The 24,959-nt window shown below is 39.7% G+C and overlaps 1 protein-coding gene across 1 annotated transcript in view; it reads right to left on the bottom strand.

The window, feature by feature from the left end:
* Positions 1–15,451: 15,451 nt before the first annotated feature.
* LOC128689238 (F-BAR domain only protein 2) overlaps positions 15,452–24,959 on the bottom strand; it is a 528,956-nt gene continuing 519,448 nt past the window's right edge. The window contains 1 exon segment of the mRNA XM_070086397.1: positions 15,452–18,112. Within this exon segment, the coding sequence (XP_069942498.1) occupies positions 18,051–18,112 (62 nt within the window). The 3' untranslated portion in view covers positions 15,452–18,050.

The raw sequence follows: 24,959 nt of genomic DNA, 5'->3' as shown, positions 1-24,959 counted from the left end.
CTTCATGATACTCTGCCTTAACAAAAAAACTGAAAGACAAGCAACATATCATCCAGAAGAAAATGGTGAGATTCATTCTGGACCTGGGCCCAAGAGAGCATGTAGGCCAGAATGAATTACAACAACTGGACATGCTGTATATTAACCCTTTGACTGTTGCGGCCATATATATACGTCTTACGAGGTATCGTGTTTGACGTATATATACTCATAAATTCTAGCGGCTTCAAATCAAGCAGGAGAAAGCTGGTAGGCCCACATGTGAGAGAATGGGTCTGTGTGGTCAGTATGCACCATATAAAAAAAATCCTGGAGCACGCAGTGCATGAGAAAAAAAAAACTCCAACCGTTTTTTTTAATTAAAATGCCGACTTTGTGGTCTATTTTCGTATAGTATTTATGGTTCTATTCTCGTTTTCTTGGTCTCATTTGATAGAATGGAAAACATATTATAGAAATAGAGGTGATTTTGACTGATTTTACTATAAAAAGAACCTAGAAATGGAGCTCAAAGTAGGGGAAATGTTTGATTTTTGCCGATGTTCAAAAGTAAACAAATGATGTAATTGTCCAATAAATGTCCAACTAGCCATTCTAATATGCAGTCATGAATGGGTTGATGTTATTTATACAATTATTATAGTATTGCAGTAGTCTGCATAATAGTAAGTCTTCTATTTTTTGTTTGAATAAAAATTCAAAATAGAAAGCAAGGGTAATATCAGAGGGGCCTGGAGACATGACTGATGAACAAAGAAAATGTTATTTTAGAGCCAGGAATGTCTGCATTGTTCATTCTGAACCTTATTTTGAAATTGTCATATTTTTTAGTTTTCGTGAAATTGGCCAAATTGCAAATTTCTGACCACATTATTAGGTAGTTGAAATCGGTAAATGGGCAGTTTCTTGTACTCAATCGATAGAAAAAATGGAGCTCTAAAGAAATAGCTATGAGTTTGGGCGACTGGAACAATGGAATTAGCCGTAAATAGGGCTCAAAGTGGGCGAAATCGCCGATTTGTAAACAGTGCTGAGGTCGCTAACTTCGCGAGAGCATAATTCCGTCAGTTTTCCATCAAATTTAATTTTTTTGGTGTCATTACAATCGGGAAAAGATTCTCTATCATTTCATAAGAAAAAATAATTTTTTTTTTTTTTAAATTTTGCGACACCAGGAGACACCTCAGGATTGGGGGTTGCGACAGTCAAAGGGTTAAAGACAGAGTAAATCAACTAAAGCTAAATTATGTTTATAAAATTGCTCACAACCAGTGTCCCCAATATCTTACTGCCAATTTTGTTAAGGCCAAGAAACAATATAATTAAAGAACTGGGGGAAGGAAGAACAACTTTGAAATACCTAGAGTCAGTGGTCATGCTTCAAAGACATTTTTCAGTTCAGTAATAAAAGAGTGGAAAAGACTGCCTGCACATATCAAAGCCTGTCATAGCATAAGCCAGTACAAGAAGAGAGCCATGAGCTCATCTCACTCATATAAGCTGTGAGTGGTAAATTTGGGCCTAGATACGAAAGAATGGATCTACGTCATAAGTGTGCACCATATAAAACATACCCTGTAGCATGCTGTGCATAATGAGAAAAAAAATTGCAACTTTTTTTTGGATTAAAACAGCGACTTTGCAGTATATCTTTGTATGGTTTTTACAGTTGTATTCACGGTTTCTTGGTCTCATTTGATAGAATGGAAGACATATTACAGAAATAGAGATGATTATGATTGGTTTTAGTACTGAAAATAGGGTGAAACTGAGCTCAAAGTAGCAGAAATGTTCGATTTTTGCTGATGTTCAAGAGTACACAAATGTCACGTGTCCAATACACATCAACTGGTGGGTCTAATATACATTCATGAATGCGCTAAAATTTATACAATTATTACAATATTGCATAAGAGTAAATCTTCTATTTTTTGGTGTGCATAAAAATTCATCATGTGAATAAAAAAATCAAAATGGAATTCATCTGTAAAGCCTGGAAACATAATTAATAAATAGAGGAAATGTTATTTTAGTGCCAGGAATACATGCATTGTTTATTCTGGACCCTATTTTGAAATTGGAATATTTTGAACTTTGTGTGAAATTGGCCAAATTACAAATTTCTGATCACTTTATTAGGTAGTTGAAACAGTTGACTGGGCAGTTTCTTGTGCTCAATCGATAAAATAGAAGTAATACTAGTGAAATAGCTAAGAATTTGGTTGACTGGAATAACGTAACTGGCCTAAACTGGGAGTCAAAGTGGGCAAAAACATCAATGTGTAAATATCGATGATGCACCAAAATTTGCGATAGCGTAATTTTGTCAATTTTCCATCAAATTTTGTACTTTTTTTGAAAACTCTTGGACCCTGTGGACAAGTTTCAGATCAGGGGTCTGGACCCTGAAAGGGTTATCAAATTACATTCACTTGTAAGATGAAGAATGAGGGGAGACATGATTAAAGTGTATAAGTGGAAGATGGGTATTAATTTTTTTTTTTTTTTTTTTATTATCACACCGGCCGATTCCCACCAAAGCAGGGTGGCCCGAAAAAGAAAAACTTTCACCATCATTCACTCCATCACTGTCTTGCCAGAAGGGTGCTTTACACTACAGTTTTTAAACTGCAACATTAACACCCCTCCTTCAGAGTGCAGGCACTGTACTTCCCATCTCCAGGACTCAAGTCCGGCCTGCCGGTTTCCCTGAATCCCTTCATAAATGTTACTTTGCTCACACTCCAACAGCACGTCAAGTATTAAAAACCATTTGTCTCCATTCACTCCTATCAAACACGCTCACGCATGCCTGCTGGAAGTCCAAGCCCCTCGCACACAAAACCTCCTTTACCCCCTCCCTCCAACCCTTCCTAGGCCGACCCCTACCCCGCCTTCCTTCCACTACAGACTGATACACTCTTGAAGTCATTCTGTTTCGCTCCATTCTCTCTACATGTCCGAACCACCTCAACAACCCTTCCTCAGCCCTCTGGACAACAGTTTTGGTAATCCCGCACCTCCTCCTAACTTCCAAACTACGAATTCTCTGCATTATATTCACACCACACATTGCCCTCAGACATGACATCTCCACTGCCTCCAGCCTTCTCCTCGCTGCAACATTCATCACCCACGCTTCACACCCATATAAGAGCGTTGGTAAAACTATACTCTCATACATTCCCCTCTTTGCCTCCAAGGACAAAGTTCTTTGTCTCCACAGACTCCTAAGTGCACCACTCACTCTTTTTCCCTCATCAATTCTATGATTCACCTCATCTTTCATAGACCCATCCGCTGACACGTCCACTCCCAAATATCTGAATACGTTCACCTCCTCCATACTCTCTCCCTCCAATCTGATATTCAATCTTTCATCACCTAATCTTTTTGTTATCCTCATAACCTTACTCTTTCCTGTATTCACCTTTAATTTTCTTCTTTTGCACACCCTACCAAATTCATCCACCAATCTCTGCAACTTCTCTTCAGAATCTCCCAAGAGCACAGTGTCATCAGCAAAGAGCAGCTGTGACAACTCCCACTTTGTGTGTGATTCTTTATCTTTTAACTCCACGCCTCTTGCCAAGACCCTCGCATTTACTTCTCTTACAACCCCATCTATAAATATATTAAACAACCACGGTGACATCACACATCCTTGTCTAAGGCCTACTTTTACTGGGAAAAAATTTCCCTCTTTCCTACATACTCTAACTTGAGCCTCACTATCCTCGTAAAAACTCTTCACTGCTTTCAGTAACCTACCTCCTACACCATACACTTGCAACATCTGCCACATTGCCCCCCTATCCACCCTGTCATACGCCTTTTCCAAATCCATAAATGCCACAAAGACCTCTTTAGCCTTATCTAAATACTGTTCACTTATATGTTTCACTGTAAACACCTGGTCCACACACCCCCTACCTTTCCTAAAGCCTCCTTGTTCATCTGCTATCCTATTCTCCGTCTTACTCTTAATTCTTTCAATTATAACTCTACCATACACTTTACCAGGTACACTCAACAGACTTATCCCCCTATAATTTTTGCACTCTCTTTTATCCCCTTTGCCTTTATACAAAGGAACTATGCATGCTCTCTGCCAATCCCTAGGTACCTTACCCTCTTCCATACATTAATAAAAGGGATATAAATAAGGTCTTGAGGATATCCCTCCAAGAAAGAACCTGCAATAATGAATTCAAATTAGATAAGTTTAGATTTAGAAAGGATATAGAAAAGTATTGGTTTGTAAATAAGGTAGGTGATTAGTGGAACAGTCTGCCTAGTAGGGTTTTTGAGGCTAAAACCTTGGGTAGTTTCAAATTTAGGATGGATAAATACACGAGTGAGAAGGGTTGGATATGAGTGGGACTTATACACGAGTTAATAGATTTATCAAAGCTTATTGCTTGGGTAGCGTTGATAATGGGTTGAGCAAATATTCTATTAGTGGGTTGGATTTGTGAAGGATATGCCAAGTATGGGCCAACAGGCCTACTGCAGAGTTCCTCCTTTCTTATGTTCTTATGAAGAGAGTGAAGAGAAGAGAGAAGAGGAGAGAGGAGAGAGAGACTAGTTAGCATAACCTCATTGGCAACTACCCTAATACTCTATTTTTAGCCCCAACAAGCCCTACTGAAATCTTGCTTATCATTAAAACACTAAAGAACAAGACAGGAGACCTAAATAACTTATCACCACTCATGTATAAAAAAGCTTCTCATGTGTTGTCACCAATTATTGCAACTCTTTTTAACAAATCCATTGAATCTTCCACCTTCCCATCCATATTCAAGACAGCAAGAGTCACCCCGATCCTCAAAGGAGGTGATCCAACTGCATTGAACAATTATAGGCCTATATCTAACCTGCCCCTACTATCTAAAATCTTCGAAAAATTAATAAGAAGTCTACTCCTACTTCATATCCCACAATATACTCAACCCTTGTCAGTTTGGGTTCAGACCGAAAAAAAGTACTAATGATGCTATTATACACATGCTTGAACTAATATACTCTGCACTCGAGAAAAATGAATTTCCCCTGGGACTGTTCATAGACTTACGGAAAGCTTTTGATACAGCTGACCATGACCTTTTACACCAAAAACTCGAACATTACGGGGTCAGAGGACACTCTCTCGATTACCTAAAATCTCATCTTAACAACAGAACCCAGTATGTATACACAAATGGAGCCTGTTCCACTACACAACCTGTTCTTGTTGGAGTCCCACAGGGGAGCATTCTCGGCCCACTTCTCTTTCTCATTTACATCAATGACCTACCAAACGCATCTGATCTCCTTAAACCCATTTTATTTGCAGATGACACAACTTATGTCTTTTCTCACCCAAACCCAATCATACTAATAGACAAATATCTACCTGGATGATTACCAACAAAGTTACTCTCAATATTGACAAAACCTACTTCATGCTTTTCGGAAACAGAGCTTCAACTGTACAGCTAAACTTATTGATAAATGGTTCACCTATCTAGAGACATGCAGAGGGCAAATTTCTAGGTCTCCACCTTGACTGCAGTCTCAAATTTCAGACACACATACAGAAAATTTCCAAGAAAGTCTCCAAAACAGTAGGCATCCTTTCAAAGATATGGTACTATGTACCCCACTCAACTCTTCTAGCTTTGTACCACTCTCTCATTTACCCTTACCTCAACTAGGGTATTTGTGCATGGGGCTCACCACAGCAAATCACCTTTAGCTTTTAATAACCCAGCAAAAAGCTGTAGTGTGATTGATTACTAACTCCTGCATTAGACAACACACTCCACCACTTTTCAAGAGTATTAACTTGCTAAATATACAAAACATCCACACTTATTATTGGGCCTACTACATACACAAAACACTATACTCTAATGTAAACCCTCCTCTCAAACTCCTTGATAACTATAACAGAACACAACCATAATACAAGACACAGAACACTCTTTGATATTCTCCGTGTTTATCTCTCCCTATGCAAAAATGCCATGCACGTAAAAGGCCCGATGATCTGGAATTCATTGCCAGAACAAACTAAAGGACCACTGTCTGCAAATCAGTTTAAGGCCCAAATAAAAAATCACCTCATCACCCAAAATTAACCAGACAAACCATATCAACTCACTACCAGTTTCTCAAAAGTTACTCATATTGTGCTCTGGTGGCCTGGTGGTTAACGCTCTCGCTTCACACGGTGAGGGCCTGGGTTCGATTCTCAGCCAGAGTAGAAACATTGGACGTGTTTCTTTCCACCTGTTGTCTATGTTCCCCATCAGTAAAATGGGTACCTGGGTGTTAGTCGACTGGTGTGGGTCGCATCCTAGGACACTGACCTAAGGAGGCCTGGTCACAGACCGGGCCGCGGGGGCGTTGACCCCCGGAACTCTCTCCAGGTAAACACTCCAGGTAAACACTCAATGCTCAGTCATTTACTACTTCAAAATTACAATGTCTGTTCTTTTCATTGTTTTAAATAGTAGTAGATTGTAATATAGTACATCATAATGTAAATTGTTCCATTGTAATACAAAATTTCATTGTTTTAAATAGTACTAAACTGTTTTAAATTGTTACACTGTAATACTGTAATCTTTATCAACTAATTCAATAATGTAGAAAGTCTCTACTAGACCTATCAAAACCATGTAGCATCACCTGATAGAATATTCAATTTTCCTGTACTCACTCTAACTCATGTAATGACCATATGAACTATGTATTATTGCCTTACTATTCTTAAGTTTATCTTTCAGTTTGCCCGAAATGCTCAGCATACAGAGGGGCTTTTGGTATGTACACCCAATTATTATATTCCTCTGTACAACCATGTAATTTGTCAAAATAAAAAAAATCTAAAATCTAAATCTACTTAGCACAGTGTAAATGGCCTTTGTAGAAAGAGGCAAATATAGTCCCTCTTCACAAAAAGAAGAGCAGAGCAGAAATTTGCAACTACAGACCAGTGTCACTCCTGTCTAAGATTCTTAAGACAATAATCTTCTGGCACATGACAGCATTCTTCAGCTCCCACTCGCTTCTTTGTGACTGCTAATATGATGTTAGAAAAGGTCACTCTGCTGCTGAGCCACTGTTAACCCTCTCCACTATGTGGTACCAGTCATTGGTTAGCTGTGTAGTAGCACTGAATATTGCTGGTGCTTTTGACTGAGTATGGCACCAGGAACTGCAAGCACTAGGAGTCACTGATTCTGTACTATGCCTCCTCAGCAATTACCTTCAAGGTAGATCTCTAAGCACATTTCTCAACAGGACAGAGCCAACAAGACACTATTTGTGCATGTGTTCCACAGGGAAGTGTGCCGGGGCACTGTTATGGAATATCTACTTCAATGACCCTCTTCAACTCCTCCCAAAATCCCATGCATATGCAGATGACTGTACTCTGACATTTACTTATCCAAGAGAGGAAATGCCAGCTACTTTAACCCTTTCACTGTCGGTCCCATAATATTATGGCTTGCAAGCCAGTGTCGGTCCAGCAATATTACGCCAAAATTCTAGTGGCTTCAAATCTAGCAGGAGAAAGCTGGTAGGCCTACATGTGAGAGAATGGGTCTGCGTGGTCAGTGTGAGCAGTATAAAAAAAAAAAAACTAGGGAGCCAGTGGTGCACTGTGGGAATGCCATTTCAGTAGTCCTTGTTCAGCATGCCTAGCGGTAAGAAATATCCGACTCCCTGGCAAATTTGGGACTCTTCTCTTCCCAAGTGATATTTCTAACACAGATGAAAGTGTCAGTGAAGATGAATTTCATGGTTTTGAGGAGTTTGTGACTGAAAGCAATGCCCAGGATACCAGATACAGATAGTGAAAAAGGAAGGCAGCTTGGGTGGAAAGAGGAAAGACAGACTTAGCTGAGAGATCACTCAATTAGAGCAAAAACTTAGGATGTCATACCTCACAGAAGAAGTACAAAGGGAACAAAGGGCCATACAGGATATTGCAAGAAACCCAAAATATTTCTATTCCTACGCAAAATCCAAGCTAAGAACTACCTGTAGAATTGGACCACTACTGAGAGGAGATTCATATACTGACGAACAGGAAATGAGTAAAATCCTAAAAGAACAGTATGAGTCAGTGTTCAGCATCCCACTAAATGAGAGCAAGGTAAAAAATACAGAAACATTTTTCACTCCAGAAGAAGGCCGCACAGACCAACTAACTGACATTAGTACAAATTCCATAGTTTTCAAAAAAGAAATGGAAAACATGCCCACTCACTCAGCACCTGGACCAAATTCATGGAATGCTCTATTTATAAAGAAGTGCAAAGTACTACTATCAAGAGCCCTCAGTATTCTTTGGAGAAAGAGCTTAGATCTAGGTGAAATACCAGAGGCCTTAAAGAGTGCAGACATAGCTCTTTTGCATAAGGGAGGTAGTAGAGCACTAGCTAAAAATTGTAGACCAGCAGCCTTAACCTCTCACATCATAAAAATCTTTGAAAGAGTGATGAGGCAGCAGATTACAAATTTCACGGACCAGCACAACCAATATAACTCGAACCAGCATGGTTTTAGAGCAGGATGATCATGCCTGTCACAGCTGCTGAGCCATTATGACAGATTTACTGAGGCATTGGAAGATGACCAAAGTGCAGATGCGATTTACACATATTTTGCAAAGGCATTTGACAAATGCGATCATGGAGTGATAGCGCACAAAATGAAGGCCATGGGCATTATGGGGAAGGTAGGCAGATGGATTTTCAGTTTCCTAACACACAGAACACAAAAAGTAGTAGTAAACAGGGCAAGATCCAGCATCAGTGAGGTGAAAAGCTCAGTGCCCCAAGGCACCTCAGTGCCTTGGGGCAGAGGTGTCAGGGGCACTTCTGCTGTTTCTCATCCTCATAGCAGACATAGACAAAAACACCCAGCACACTTTTGTATCATCATTTGCAGATGACACTAAAATAAGCATGAAAGTCACTACGGAAGAAAACACTGAAAAAGTGCAGGGAGACATAACCAGGGTTTTCCAGTGGGTAGTGGAGAACAACATGACGTTCAATGGTGATAAGTTCCAGCTGCTTAGGTATGGAAAGAATGAAGAATTCAAAAGGAACACTATATACAAAACTCAAGAGGGTCACCAAATAGAACGTAAGGAACACGTAAAAGACCTGGGAATAATTATGTCAGTGGACCTTTCTTTTAAAGACCATAACAAGACAGCCAGGAAGATGATGGGGTGGGTATTGAGAACTTTCAAAGCAAGGGAAATAATGCCGATGGTGACACTCTTCAAATCGCTAGTGCTCCCTCACTTAGAATATTGCTCAGTGCTGACGGCCCTGTTCAAAGCAGGAGAAACATCGGAGCTGGAACAAATACAGAGATCGTTTATGGCTCACACTGAGCCTGTAAAGCACCTAAACTACTGGGAATGCCTGCAAGTCTTGAACATGTATTCATTGGAGCAGAGTAGAAATACATGATAATATATACCTGGAAAATACTCGAGGGCCTGGTCCCAAATCTGCACACTGCCATAACAACATACTGGAGTGAGAGATATGGGAGGAAGTGTAAAATAAACCCAATGAGGAGCAGGGGTGTGGTGGGGACAGTAAAGGAACACTGTATCAGCATCCGGGGTTCTAGATTATTCAACATCTTACAAGAAGATATCAGAAACACAGCTGGGACAAGTGTGGAAGCCTTCAAGAGGAAACTGGACAAGTATCTTCACCAGGTGCCAGATCAACCAGGCTGTGATGGATATGTGGGGCATTTGGCCACCAGCAGCAACAGCCTGGTTGACCAGGGAAGTACCAGATGAGCCTGGTCCATGGCAAAGCTCAGAGAGTAGATTAACTCTTGAAACTCTTCAAAGGTACCTCAAAGGTATTGAGGAAGGCAGTTTGGATGGTGGGGTAGGCAGCATGGATGGTGGGGAAGATGTGTGGGAGGTTGGGAAGATGTTGTGCAAGTTTATTTAAGTATACACGAATACAGTTACATAGATTATCATATATAGCAGCATGTGTAAAGAACCTAGGATAACCCAAAAAAGTCAAAGTGACTTTTTTCCAGCATGGGTGGTGGGGAAGACAGTGTGGGTGTGCGAAAGGCAGTGTGGGTAGTGGAGAAGATGGTGTGGGTGGTGGGGAAGATGGTGTGGGTGGTGGGGAAGATGGTGTGGGTGGGGAAGGCAGCGTGGGTTTGTGTAAACAAATTTTGTAAGCAATATAATGATAACAATGTTTGTGAGGTTATTGTGTTGCATACAACAAGTGGATATACAGGTCTCCCTCAACATTCGCGGGCTTCACACATTCGCGAATTCCCAGCCGCCAAATCATATTTAAGTTTCCCGCCACCTGCGAGTCCTTACTACCCTCCCTTCGACCCCCGCAACTGGCAGCCAGCCCTCCCACCAGTGTGGTGAGTGTTTTGTTTGTTCATTATTTGCTATTAAACTACAGTATAAATAATGTAAACCCATCCATGACTGCATATTGGAATGGCTATTTGGACAGGTATTGGATGGTGACATCATGTGTTTACTCTTGAACACGGCAAAGAATCAAACATTTCTGCTACTGCTATATAATAATAATAATAATAATAATAATAATAATAATAATAATAATAATAATAATAATAATAATAATAATAAATACAACAGAATTGAAGAAGGAAATTGTACAAAAATACGGGGGAGTGGTTGACACATAGTCAGTGTGGCTTTGTTTATGCTGGAGTGAGCATTAGTCTCGGTGCTCTTCCAAACATTTCACAATAATTCATTGTAATTGGTGCTTGTAGATTGAGTGCGACTGAAGTGATAGAGGCAGTGGTTGAGGAAGCAGTTGAGGCAGTGGTTGAGGCAGTGGGTGAGGCAGTGGGTGAGGCAGTGGGTGAGGCAGCAGTTGAGGCAGTGGTGAGGCAGTGGGTGAGGCAGCAGTTGAGGCAGTGGTATTTAATAACATACATGTTAATAATAATAATAATAATAATACATGTTATTAATAATAACATGTACTATTATTATTTATAACATATATGTTATTAAATACCACTGCCTCAACTGCTGCCTCTACCACTGCCTCTACCATTGCCTCAACCATTGCCTCAACCGCTGCCTCAACCGCTGCTTCAACTGCTGCCTCAACCGCTGCCTCACCCACTGCCTCACCCACTGCCTCAACCACTGCCTCAACTGCTTCCTCAACCACTGCCTCTACCACTCCAGTCGCACTCAATCTACAAGCACCTATTACAATGAATTATTGTGAAATGTTTGGAAGAGCACCGAGACTAATGCTCACTCCAGCATAAACAAAGCCACACTGATGATGTGTCAACCACTCCCTCATATTTTTGCACAATTTCCTTCTTCAATTCCACCATATTTATTATTATTATTATTATTATTATTATTATTACTATTGTTATTATTAGCAGTAGCAGAAATGCTTGATTCTTTGCTGTGTTCAAGAGTAAACACATGATGTCACCTTCCAATACCTGTCCAAATAGCCATTCCAATATGCAGTCATGAATGGGTTGACATTATTTATACTGTAGTTTAATAGCAAATAATGAACAAACAAAACACTCACCACACAGTGGTGGGAGGGCTGGCTGCCAGTTGCGGGGGTCGGAGGGAGGGTAGTAGGGACTCGCAGTGGTAGAGGAAGTAGTGGAGGCAGTGGTGGAGGCAGTGGTATTTAACCCCTTCAGGGTCCAAGGCCCAAATCTGAAGTGGTGCCCCAGTGTCCAAGAATTTAAAAAAAAAAAAAATTGTTATTTTTTCTTATGAAATGGTAGAGAATCTTTTTGTGAAGGTAATAAAACAAAAAGTACGAAATTTGATGGAAAATTGATGAAATTATGCTCTCGCGAATTTTGATGTGTCAGCGACTTTTACGAATCGGCAATTTTGCCGACTTTGACTCCCATTTTAGGCCAATTACATTATTCCAGTCAACCAAATTCTTAGCTATTTCACTAATATTAATTCTATTCTATCAATTGAGCACAAGAAATCGCCAAGTCAACTGTTTCAACTACAAATTAACCCTTTCAGGGTCCAAGGCCAAAATCTGAAGTGGTGCCCCAGTGTCCAAGAATTTTCAAAAAGAAAATTTTTATTTTTTTCTTATGAAATGGTAGAGAATCTTTTTGTGAATGTAATAAAACAAAAAGTACGAAATTTGATGGGAAATTGACGAAATTATGCTCTCGTGAATTTTGATGTGTCAGTGATATTTATGAATCGGCGATTTTGCCGACTTTGACTCCCATTTTAGGCCAATTACATTATTCCAGTCGACCAAATTCTTAGCTATTTCACTAGGATTACTTCTATTCTATCGATTGAGCACAAGAAATCGCCAAGTCAACTGTTTCAACTACAAAATAAAGTGACCGGAAATTGGTAATTTGGCCAATTTAACACAAAGTTCAAAATATTCCAATTTCAAAATAGGATCCAGAATAAACAATGTAGGTATTCCTGGCACTAAACTAACATTTCCTCTGTTCATTAGTTACGTTTTGAGGCTTTACAAATAAATTCCACTTTGATTTCTTATTCACATAATGAATTTTTATTCACACCAAAAAATAGAAGGTTTACTGTTATGCAATATTGTAATAATTGTATAAATATCATCACCACATTTATGAATGTATATTAGACCGACCAGTTGGCGTGTATTAGACGTGTGAGGTCGTTTGTTTACTCTTGAACATCGGCAAAAATTTAACATTTCCGCCACTTTGAGCTCAGTTTCAAGCCATTTCCAGTGCTAAAACCAATCAAAATTATCTCTATTTCTGTAATATGTCTTCCATTCTATCAAATGAGACCAAGAAATCACAAATACAACTATAAAAAACATACGAAAAAACACTGCAAAGTCGCTGTTTTAATCGAAAATCACGGTCTCAGTTTTTTTCCTCTCATTATACACAGTGTGCTGCAGGATTTGTTTTATGTGGTGCACACATACCACATAGATGTATTCTCTCATATCTAGGCCCAAATTTACCACTCACAGTTTATCAGTGAGCTGAGCTCATGACGTAGATCTACGGTTTGGACCCTGAACGTAAAGCCGTAGATCTACAGGACGGACCCTGAAAGGGTTATTAAAGTGATCGGAAACTGTTAATTTGGCCAATCTAACACAAAGTTCAAAATATTCCAATTTCAAAATAGGGTCCAGAATAAACAATGTAGGTATTCCTGGAACTAAACTAACATTTCCTCTGTTCATTAGTTACGTTTTGAGGCTTTACAAATAAATTCCATTTTGATTTTTTATTCACATAATGAATTTTTATTCACACCAAAAAATAGAAGATTTTCTGTTATGCAATATTGTAATAATTGTATAAATATCATCATCATATTTGTGAATGTATATTAGACCCACCAGCTGGCGTGTATTAGATGTGTGAGGTCGTTTGTTTACTCTTGAATATCGACAAAAATTTAACATTTCTGCTACTTTGAGCTCAGTTTCAAGCCATTTCCTGTGCTAAAACCAATCAAAATCATCTCTATTTCTGTAAAATGTCTTCCATTCTATCAAATGAGACCAAGAAATCGCAAATACAACTATAAAAACCATACGAAAAAACACTGCAAAGTCGCTGTTTTAATCAAAAAATCATGATTTCAGTTTTTTTTCTCTCATTATACACAGTGTGCTGCAGGATCTGTTTTATGTGGTGCACACATACCACATAGATGTATTCTCTCATATCTAGGCCCAAATGTACCACTCACAGTTTATCAGAGTGAGCTGAGCTCATGACGTAGATCTACGGTTTGGACCCTAAACGTAAAGCCGTAGATCTACGGGACGGACCCTGAAAGGGTTAATAACATACATGTTATTAAACCATAGCATGTATGTATTTAGTACAATTTATGACGTTTTCATGTATTTTATAACTGTTCATGGTTCAACAAGTTAAGGAAGCAGTATTGTATTATATTTCCCTACAATATATTGGGGCACAAAACATTCATGATTTTTCAACATTTGCAAGGCTCTTGATCCCATAACCCTTGTGAATGTTGAGGGAGACCTGTATATAGATTATGCATTATATTGGTCTCACAGGCCACAGAAGTTACTTGAAAAAATAAAATATTTGAAAAGAAAAATGGAATAAAAGTAAAAATAATATTACTGAGTGAGTGGCAGTCGCCGATGTTGACGTAAGCGGTTCACTTTCCGTCAACTTTGTGCTTCTATATCTTGGTAAGTACTGGTTACAATTTTTTTTTCTTTTAAAACAATCAGAAAAATATTCTTAAGATTTTGGTAAGAAAAAATCTTTTTTTTTTTTTTAATATTTTTCGACACTGAGAGCAGGTTTGTGATTAGAGGTCTCAACAGTGAAAGGGTTAAGTTACATCAATCACCAGCTTACAGCTATATCAGCCTGGGAAAAATGATGGCAGGTCACATTTGCTCCTGAGAAAACACAAATGATGATGGTATCTAGGCACCATGATGGTAATACTGGAGCAGTGCTGGTATCTGGAGATGTGGTTGATATCCTTGGGGTGAAATTTGACTAAACTGTCTATGAAGGGCCAAATGCAAATCTTACAAATAAAGAGGCCAGGAAGCTTAAAGCACTTAAGACTTATCTTGCATTTGCTCGACATTAGCATACCTGCGTATGCTAATGTCGAGTATGCTAATCTTGAGTATGCTTCACTTTCTTGGATTGCCTGCCCTCTGTCTTATTTGTGACTTCTTGACAGAACAGAGAACAAAGCAAGATGACTCATCTCTCACTTGAACCCAGCCTGGACAGATCTGTTATTTCAGCAAAGCCTTCAACACCAGAGGGATGTGAGGGGACTTACTGTTATGTACAAGGCTAATACTGTTAAGGTACCACACTTGGCTCCACTCTGAGGACAGCGAGAACTGAGCTTCTACACAATATGGGCAGCAAATGGTAACTACACACTGAATATACCTTTCTCAAGAACATTATTTCATCTGACATCATTTACTTCTAGAAAGACAAACAAAATAGAGCCAGTTGGCCAAATGAAATCACTGGCCCACAGATAGCTCCAACTTCATCCTGTTCTCTATTTATAAGTCTCGTAACAATAAAAAGCCTTTAAAATGAGCTGATGTAGTTAACAGCTCTTAGCTTGCAAATAACATTAAGAACCTTTAACCTAACCTTGAAAACAAGACCCTGTGAAAAAAAGAAAAAAAGAAGAGATGAGTAACAGAGATGAGAGATGAGAGCTGAGAGAGAGAGAGGGAGAGAGAGAGAGTGAGTGAGAGAGAGAGTGAGAGAGTGAGTGAGAGAGAGAGAGAGTGAGTGAGTGAGAGTGAGTGAGTGAGTGAGAGTGAGAGTGAGAGTGAGAGTGTGAGTGTGAGTGTGAGTGTGAGAGTGAGAGTGAGAGTGTGAGTGTGAGTGAGAGTGAGAGTGAGAGTGTGAGTGTGAGTGTGAGTGTGTGTGTGAGTGTGTGTGTGTGTGTGTGTGTGTGTGAGTGTGTGTGTGTGTGTGTGTGTGTGTGTGTGTGTGTGTGTGTGTGTGTGTGTGTGTGTGTGTGTGTGTGTGTACTCACCTAGTTGAGGTTGCGGGGGTCGAGTAAGAGCTCCTGGCCCCGTGTGTGTGTGTGTGTGTGTGTGTGTGTGTGTGTGTGTGTGTGTGTGTGTGTGTGTGTGTGTGTGTGTGTGTGTGTGTGTGTGTGTGTGTGTGTGTGTGTGTGTGTGTGTGTGTGTGTGTGTGTGTGTGTGTGTGTGTGTGTGTGTGTGTGGTGTGTGTGTGGTGTGTGTGTGGTGTGTGTGTGGTGTGTGTGTGGTGTGTGTGTGGTGTGTGTGTGGTGTGTGTGTGGTGTGTGTGTGGTGTGTGTGTGGTGTGTGTGTGTGTATGTGTGTGAGCATCATATCTGTTGCCCTGACTCCTGTATGGTTATTGTTACTTAGAGAAGTATCCCTCAAGAGTTACTTTGAGCATGACACATGCTACTATAGAAAACACATGCAAAACAAAAGTTGTTGCTTAATCAGGGGGCTGCTTCTCATCTAACCTAACTTTGTGGATGGAAAAGTGAGCCTCCACCAATTATGCTGAATGACCCAAATGGGTTTAGTGTTTCATATAAACATAATGCAGAGGGCCTTGAAAAAAAAAAATAGATTGAAATGACTCATATGGGCTTAGTACTTCACATAAACATAATGCAGAGGGGCTTTGAAAAAAAAATGAAAATAGAATGCACAGTATCCTGAAATGGCGCAAGTAACCCTTACTACTCTCCAGATTTTGGTGAATAGCCTAGGAATGATATACCAGTACATACCTTAACTCTAATCAACACTTGGACAGGGAATTTAAGCAAATCTGCAAGAGACCTGTATGTTTTGGCTTCAGTCAGTGATCCTCTTCAGCAGATGTGAAGATGATGATCTCTGATCGAGGCTGAACCATACTGAATTTTTCTTCTCCTTTTTTCAGTTTTTTTTTGTCTAAGAAGTTCCTCAATTTCCATTGACTGGTGTTTGTACCACTTTATTGCAAGCATCTTGTATCTAGTTATGTGAAAATATTAAGGTTCCTTCTGGTATCAGGAAATGAAGATGCACTGTGTAACCACCAAGGATGGATTCCACAAGAAGCTTGTGGATCCCAAAATTGTAATAACATGATTACAAACAAACGATGGTACGGGTGGGGCCCAAACTCATAGCAAGTGAGTTCTATGATTCACTTGCTGTGAGTTTCAGCCCCACCCATACTGTGGCTTGTAAACTTGTGGATGGCGAAGTCCAATATATGGAACTTATGTTTCAAAGTGGAAAGTGTGGACATGTTTCAGACCCTAGGTGACTCCTGTGCCGTGACAAAGTATTAGTTTAAATTTTTATGCTATTTTGGATCTGCTGTAGTACAAATAGGTCATCTAACAGAAATATATGTATACAAGGAAATATGCAAGTCAAGGATCAAGAACCAAGCTCATAGACAACACCAAAACACAACACATGAGTTGCTGATTTGTAAACTTAAGCACAGATAACAGTCAAAAGGACGAAATAAAGCAGAGGGGACTAGTGAATTTCCAGACACGGAAGCAGCACGAGTTGAGGGAGTACAGTCTCCCCAAGAGCATGCTTCCCATCTCTCATTTATGAAGAATAATTTTAATGTCTGTAGCCTGTCTCATTGATTATAGACATTCAGTGTAAGAGCAGTAACAAAAAAGTATGAAAAATATATATAAGAATTAACAAAAGAACTCAATATATCTTTTTCTGAACACATCTTTGATAATTTTGTTTACATTTTTAAAAATATAACCTCTACATTTTTTTGCATATAGTTATCAGTCATAAATTTTAGGTCTTTGCTTTATCTACTATTATACAAACATTTTATTTTACAATATAAGTATAATAAAAAGTAATGCTCAGTTTGAATCAGCAAAATTTTGTCTCAGGAATTACATCAAGATATAAATAACATTACTATGAACTCACAAGCAAAACCATCACAACATACTAGAAAGTCATAATTAATGGTTTTCAAAACAGCTTGTAAGTGATTGTCAATAAATACTGTAATGTAAAATAACTAGGGCAAAGTTATGGTAAACAAAGGAAAAAAATCATACATTAAACCATGAATAATTTACACAATCACTGCGAATTACTCAATACAACTTTGGTTAACCATACTAGTGTTGTCAGTATAAACTAAGCCATCCTCTAATAAAGACAACATTTAACGAATTAATTTTATTGCTTTAGCCCTTGGCTTCATTTGCTGGTTATCAATTTTATGCAGTGAATTGAAATTTGCAATTTGATGCAGTGAATGGAAACCTGCAACATGACAAGTGCTCAGTTGCTTAGCTTTATTCTAGTCCCCTGAGTAAAGGATGCAAACTCTCTTAAACAACTGCTGCTACGTTACCTAAATTAGCTTTGAAACTGAGCATAAACTCTCCTTTATAGTCTTTTGTATTACAAAACAAGTATCCACAATATTACCTGGTACTAACTTGGAAATGACCCATAACGTAATCTTAACACAGCATCGCCATCGCAAATGTATTTGCCTGTGGAGGAAAAGATGGTGCAATTAATTATATATTTATGCAACTTTAAATATTCTCAAACAACTGTCAAGTGAATAATAGAGCAGAAATGCCAATGCACGAGAGAGCAGCATTAAAGTGACATATTTATACAAAGTTGGTGAAACATATAACTGCTGAAAGGAACTTCAGTTTTGGTTGTAAATGGATGTCTTCACCTGTGGACAAGTTTCTTCACCTGAGGACAAGTTTCTTCACCTGTGGACAAGTTTCTTCACCTGTGGACAAGTTTCTTCACCTGTGGACAAGTTTCTTCACCTGTGGACAAGTTTCTTCACCTGAGGACAAGTTTCTTCACCTGTGGACAAGTTTCTTCACCTGTGGACAAGTTTCTTCACCTGTGGACAAGTTTCTTCACCTGTGGACAAGTTTCTTCACCTGTGGACAAGTTTCTTCACCTGTGGACAAGTTTCTTCACCTGTGGACAAGTTTCTTCACCTGTGGACAAGTTTCTTCACATGTGGACAAGTTTCTTCACATGTGGACAAGTTTCTTCACCTGTGGACAAGTTTCTTCACCTGTGGACAAGTTTCTTCACCTGAGGACAAGTTTCTTCACCTGTGGACAAGTTTCTTCACCTGTGGACAAGTTTCTTCACCTGTGGACAAGTTTCTTCACCTGTGGACAAGTTTCTTCACCTGTGGACAAGTTTCTTCACCTGTGGACAAGTTTCTTCACCTGTGGACAAGTTTCTTCACCCGTGGACAGGCTTCTTCACCCGTGGACAGGCTTCTTCACCCGTGGACAGGCTTCTTCACCCGTGGTCAGGCTTCTTCACCCGTGGACAGGCTTCTTCACCTGTGGACAGGCTTCTTCACCTGTGGACAGGCTTCTTCACATGTGGACAGGCTTCTTCACATGTGGACAGGCTTCTTCACCTGTGGACAGGCTTCTTCACATGTGGACAGGCTTCTTCACCTGTGGACAGGCTTTTTCAGATGTGGACAGGCTTTTTCAGATGTGGACAGGCTTCTTCACCTGTGGACAGGCTTCTACAATCAATGAAGACAGCCCACAGGTGAAACATGACAAAGTTCCTCTCTACAACTGCATCTTTTTCACCACTTTTTGGCTCTGTGCCATTTGTCTCCATCATATATAAAATTACCCTAGAGTCCGATATGATGAGAGATTACGAGACTGAAAAGTAAAGATATACTGTAGTTTGAGTTGAAGTTATAATCAACCTGGAGTTTACCTGGAAAGGGTTTCGGGGGACAAGCCCCCGCAGCCCGGTCTGAGATCAGGCCTCATGGTGGATCAGGGTCTGATCAACCAGGCTGTTACTGCTGGCTGCACACAATCTGACGTACGAACCACAGCCCGGTTGGTCAGGTACTGACTTAGGTGCCTGTCCAGTGCCTTCTTGAAGACAGTCACGGGTCTATTGGTAATCCCCCTTATGTATGCTGGGAGGCAACTGAACAATCTTGGGCCCCGGACACTTATTGTGTTGTCTCTCATTGTACTCGTTGCGCCCCTGCTTTTCATCGGGGAAATGCTGCATCTCCTGCTGAGTCTTTTGCTTTCGTAGGGAGTGAGTTTTGTGTGCAAGTTTGGTGCCAATCCCTCCAGGACCTTCCAAGTGTATATTATCATGTATCTCTCTCGCCTGCATTCGAGGGAATACAGATCAAGGACCTTCAACCGTTCCCAGTAGTTTAGGTGCCTTATTGTACTTATGTGTGCCGTGAAAGTTTTTTGTACACTCTCCAGGTCTGCAATGTCACCAGCCTTGAAGGGGGCCGTTAGTGTACAGCAGTATTCCAGCCTAGAGAGAACAAGCGATTTGAAGAGAATCATCATGGGCTTGGTGTCCATAGTTTTGAAGGTTTTCATTATCCATCCTATCATTTTCCTAGCGGATGAGGTAGATACATTGTTGTGGTCTTTGAAGGCGAGATCCTGTGACATTATCACTCCCAGGTACTTCACATTATGTACTTTTCTGATCTATTGTATGGTTAGAATTTGTGGTATACCCTGACACATTTTTAATTTCTTCAAGTTTCCCATATCTGAGTAGTTGAAATTTCTCTTCGTTGAACTTCATATTGTTTTGAGTGGCCCATTCGAAGAGTTGGTTGATGTCCACTTGGAGTCTCGCTGTGTCTTCGATGGAGGTCACTGCCATGGTAATCCAGGTGTCATCCGCAAAGGGAGACACGGAGCTATGGCTTACATCTCTATGTCAGAAATGAGGATGAGGAATAGAATGGGAGCGAGTACTGTGCCTTGTGGAACACAGCTTTTTACCGTGGCTGCCTGGGATTTTACTCTGTTTACTATTACTCTTTGTGTTCTATTTGTCAGGAAGTTGTAGATCCATCTACCAACTTTTCCCATTATTCCTTTATCACGCATTTTGTGTGCTATTACACCATGGTCACACTTGTCGAAAGCTTTTGCAAAGTCTGTGTATACTACATCTGTATTTTGTTTATCCTCTACAGCATCCAGGACCTTGTCATAGTTGTCCAGTAGCTGGAATAGGCAGTAGCGACCTGCTCTAAACCCGTGTTGCCCTGGGTTACGTAATTGATGGGTATCTAGGTGGTTGGCTATTTTGCTTCTTAGAACCCTTTCAAAGATTTTTATGATATGGGATGTTAGTGCTATCGGTCTGCAGTTCTTTGCAACTGCTTTACTGCCACCTTTGTGGAGTGGGGCTATGTCTGTTGTTTTTATTGTGTGTGGGATAACCCCTGTGTCCATGCTCCCTCTCCATAAAATGCTGAAGGCACGTGATAGGGACTTCTTGCAATTCTTGATGAACACGGAGTTCCACAAGTCTGGGCCTGGGGCAGAGTGCATAGGCATGTCATTAATTGCCTCTTCAAAGTCTTGTGGAGTTAGAATAATATCCGAGATTTTTGGGATGACCAAATTTTGGGTTTTGTTCATAAAGAATTCATTTGGATTGTCGACCCTTAGTCTGGGTAGTGGCTCGCTGAACACTGAGTCATATTGCGACTTTAGTATCTCACTCAAGGTGATACTTTAAAATTCTGCCTCTCGGCACTCTACCTTCACCAGGTTCATTTTCTGAAGAGAACAATTCATGCAGAATCCTCTCCAAACTTTTTATCCACTATCAAGCAATTAATGTTCAAACAAACACACAAAATATATTTGCTGAAGATTTCCATGTTTTGCTTCCATTATCACTCAAATGAAACCATCACCACTTGCTTCCAGTATGAAGCAATAGTGTAATGCAAGTAAAGGCTGGGAGAAGTGCACCTGGACAAGTTAAAATCATGATTTAAAAAAAAAAAAAAAAAAAAAAAAAAAAAAAAAAAAAAAAAAAGGAGCATTTTATTAAGAGATGTGGATGGTTGGAGAGGGTAAGGGAAAGTGCTGAGAGAGGGGAGGGGGGAGGGGGGGAGGGGGTGTTTGCACACACGTGTGTTCGTATATGGGGGAAGGGGAAGGTCTAACAAAACAATTAGTGCTAGGTTACAAGAACATCCTTGTACTTTTTCTTAGACAGACACACCCCTTATACTTTTCCCAAGACAGACACACCCCTTATACTTTTCCCAAGAGACACACACCCCTTATACTTTTTCCAAGACAGACACACCCCTTATACTTTTCCCAAGACACACACACCCCTTATACTTTTTCCAAGACAGACACACCCCTTATACTTTTTCCTAGACAGACACACCCCTTATACTTTTCCCAGGACAGACATACCCCTTATACTTTTTCCAAGACAGACACACCCCTTATACTTTTCCCAAGACACACACACCCCTTATACTTTTTTCAAGACACACCCCTTATACTTTTTCCTAGACAGACACACCCCTTATACTTTTCCCAAGACAGACATACCCCTTATACTTTCCCCAAGACACACACACCCCTTATACTTTTCCCAAGACAGACACACCCCCTATACTTTTCCCAAGACACACACACCCCTTATACTTTTCCCAAGACAGACAAACCCCTTATACTTTTCCTATGACACACACACCCCTTATACTTTTCCCAAGACACACACACCTTATACTTTTCCCAAGACACACACACCTTATACTTTTCCCAAGACACACACACCCCCTTATACTTTTTCCAAGACAGACACACCTCATATACTTTTCGCCAAGACAAAGGTGCTCCTCTGGTTTACACAAGATAGAGATCTCCATATTCTTATTAAGACATAGAAATGCCTAATTTTTTTTTCAACACAGAGAGATTATGTTCTTCCCATGATAAAGACACTCATATACTTTCCAAGATAGTGACCATGAATCTACCAGTAATAGTGATATAAACATGCTAACATTAATCTATCATAGCATTAGTTAGCAACAGTGCACATTTTGATTATTTTGATGCTCTATTACATACCAAAACCTGTCCTTTTGTTTCCCTCTTTTTTCTAATTTCTCTTCACTATTCTTTCTATTTTTTCCTGTTATGCCTCAGCTTTATTAGTCCCTTGACTGTCACAACCACAAATCCTGAGGTATCTCCTGGTGTTGAAAATTTTTTTTGAAGAAGAAAAAAATTTTTTCTTATGAAATAAGAGAATCTTTTCCCGACGGTAATGACACCAAAAGAACAAAATTTGTTGGAACACTTTCAGAATTACGCTCTCACGAAGTTAGCGACCTTGGCGATATTTATCAATCGACAATTTTGCCCACTTTGAGCCCTATTTTTGGCTAATTCCATTGTTCCAGTTGACCAAACTCATAGCTATTTCTTTAGAACTCCATTTGTTCTATCGACTAAGTACAAGAAACTGCCCATTTACTGATTTCAACTACCCAGTAACGATGTCAGAAATTTGCAATTTGGCCAATTTCACGCAAATTAAAAAATATGCCAATTTCAAAATAGGGTCCAGAATGAACAATGCACACATTCCTGGCTCTAAAATAACATTTTCTTTGTTCATCAGTCACATCTCCAGGCTCCTCTGATATCACTCTTGCGTTCTATTTTGAATTTTTATTCAAACAAAAAAACAGAAGATTTACTGTTACGTAGACTACTGCAATATTGTAATAATTGTATAAATAATGTCAACCCATTCATGACTGCATATTAGAATGGCTAGCTGGACATTGACATCATTTGTTTACTTTTGAACATCGGCAAAAACCAAACATTTCCCCTACTTTGAGCTCCATTTCCAGGTTCTTTTTATAGTAAAACCTATGTTTTCCATTCTATCAAATGAAACCAAGTAAACGAGAATACACCCATAAATACTATACGAAAATACACTGCAAAGTCGGCGTTTTAATACAAAAACATCGTTGGAGTTTTTTTTCTCATTATGTACTGCATGCTGCAGGATTTTTTTATATGGTGCACACTGACCACACAGACCCATTCTCTCACATGTGGGTCTACCAGCTTTCTCCTAGCTTTGGTAATCCCACACCTCATCCTAATTTCCAAATTACAAATTCTGTGCATTATATTTACATCAGACACTGCCCTCAGACAAGACATCTCCACTGCCTCCAGCCTTCTCCTTGTTGCAACATTCACAACCCAAGCTTCACACCAATATAAGAGCACTGGTATAACTAAACTCTCACACATTCCCCTCTTTGCATCCATGGACGAAGTTCTTTGTGTCCACAGACTCCTCAGTGCACCACTCACCTTTTTCCCCTTGTCAATTCTATGATTCACCTGACTCATGAAATCGTAATGACACGATTGCAAACAAACCATACCAAGGGCGGGATTTGAACCCGCAGTCAGAGAGTCTCAAAACTCCAGATGGTCTGGAGTTTTGAGACTCTCTGACTGTGGTTTCAAATCCCGCCCGTGGTATGGTTTGTCTATGATTCACCTCATCTTTCATAGACCCATCTTCTAACATGTCCACTCCTAAATATCTGAATACATTCACCTCCTCCATACTCTCTCCCTCCAACCTGATATCTAATCTTTCGTTACCTAATTTTTTTATTTTTTATCTTCATCACCTTACTCTTTCCCATATTCACTTTCAATTTTCTTCTTTTAAGTACCCTACCAAACTCATCCACCAACCTCTGCAAATTCTCTTCAGAATCTCCCAAAACCAGAGTGTCATCAGCAAAGAGCAACTGTGACAACTACCACTTTGTGTTAGATTCTTTATCTTTTAACTCCACACACCCAAGCATTCACTTCTCTTACTACTCCATCTATAAATAAATATACTAAACAACCATGGTGACATCACACATCCTTGTCTAAGGCCTACTTTTACTGGGAAATAATCTCCCTCTCTCCTGAGCCTCGCTATCCTTGTAAAAATTTCTCAGTGCTTTCAATAACCTACCTCCTATTCTATACATCTGCAACATCTGCCACACTGCACTCTTATCCACCCTGTCATATGCCTTTTCCAAATCCATAAATGTTACAAAAACCTTTTTACCCTTATCTAAATGCTGTTCACCTATGTGTTTCACTGTAAACACTTGGTCTACACACCCTCTACCCTTCCTAAAGCCTCCTTGTTCATCTACTAACCTACTCTCTGTCTTACTCTTAATTCTTTCAGATGTGATAGAAGAGAGGGTAAGGAAACTGATGGGACAGAAGACAGGGTGAGGAAACTGATGGGATAGAAGTGAGGGTGAGGAAACTGATGGGAAAGAAGAAAGGATAAGGAAACTGATGGGAAAGAAAAGAGGGTGAGGAAACTGATGGGACAAAAGCTGCAATGTTTATTAGAGTGACTTATTTAAGAGACAGTAGGAGGGGACTATTCTGGAGACTAAATTGTTGGGAAAGTGCACTGGGACAATAGCTTCTTTATAAAGACTACATAAAG

The sequence above is a fragment of the Cherax quadricarinatus genome, chromosome 18, assembly GCF_038502225.1.
Source record: "Cherax quadricarinatus isolate ZL_2023a chromosome 18, ASM3850222v1, whole genome shotgun sequence".
NCBI lineage: Eukaryota > Metazoa > Arthropoda > Malacostraca > Decapoda > Parastacidae > Cherax > Cherax quadricarinatus.
Note: the sequence above shows the minus strand (reverse complement) of the source record. Positions and strands in the feature narration are given on the sequence as shown.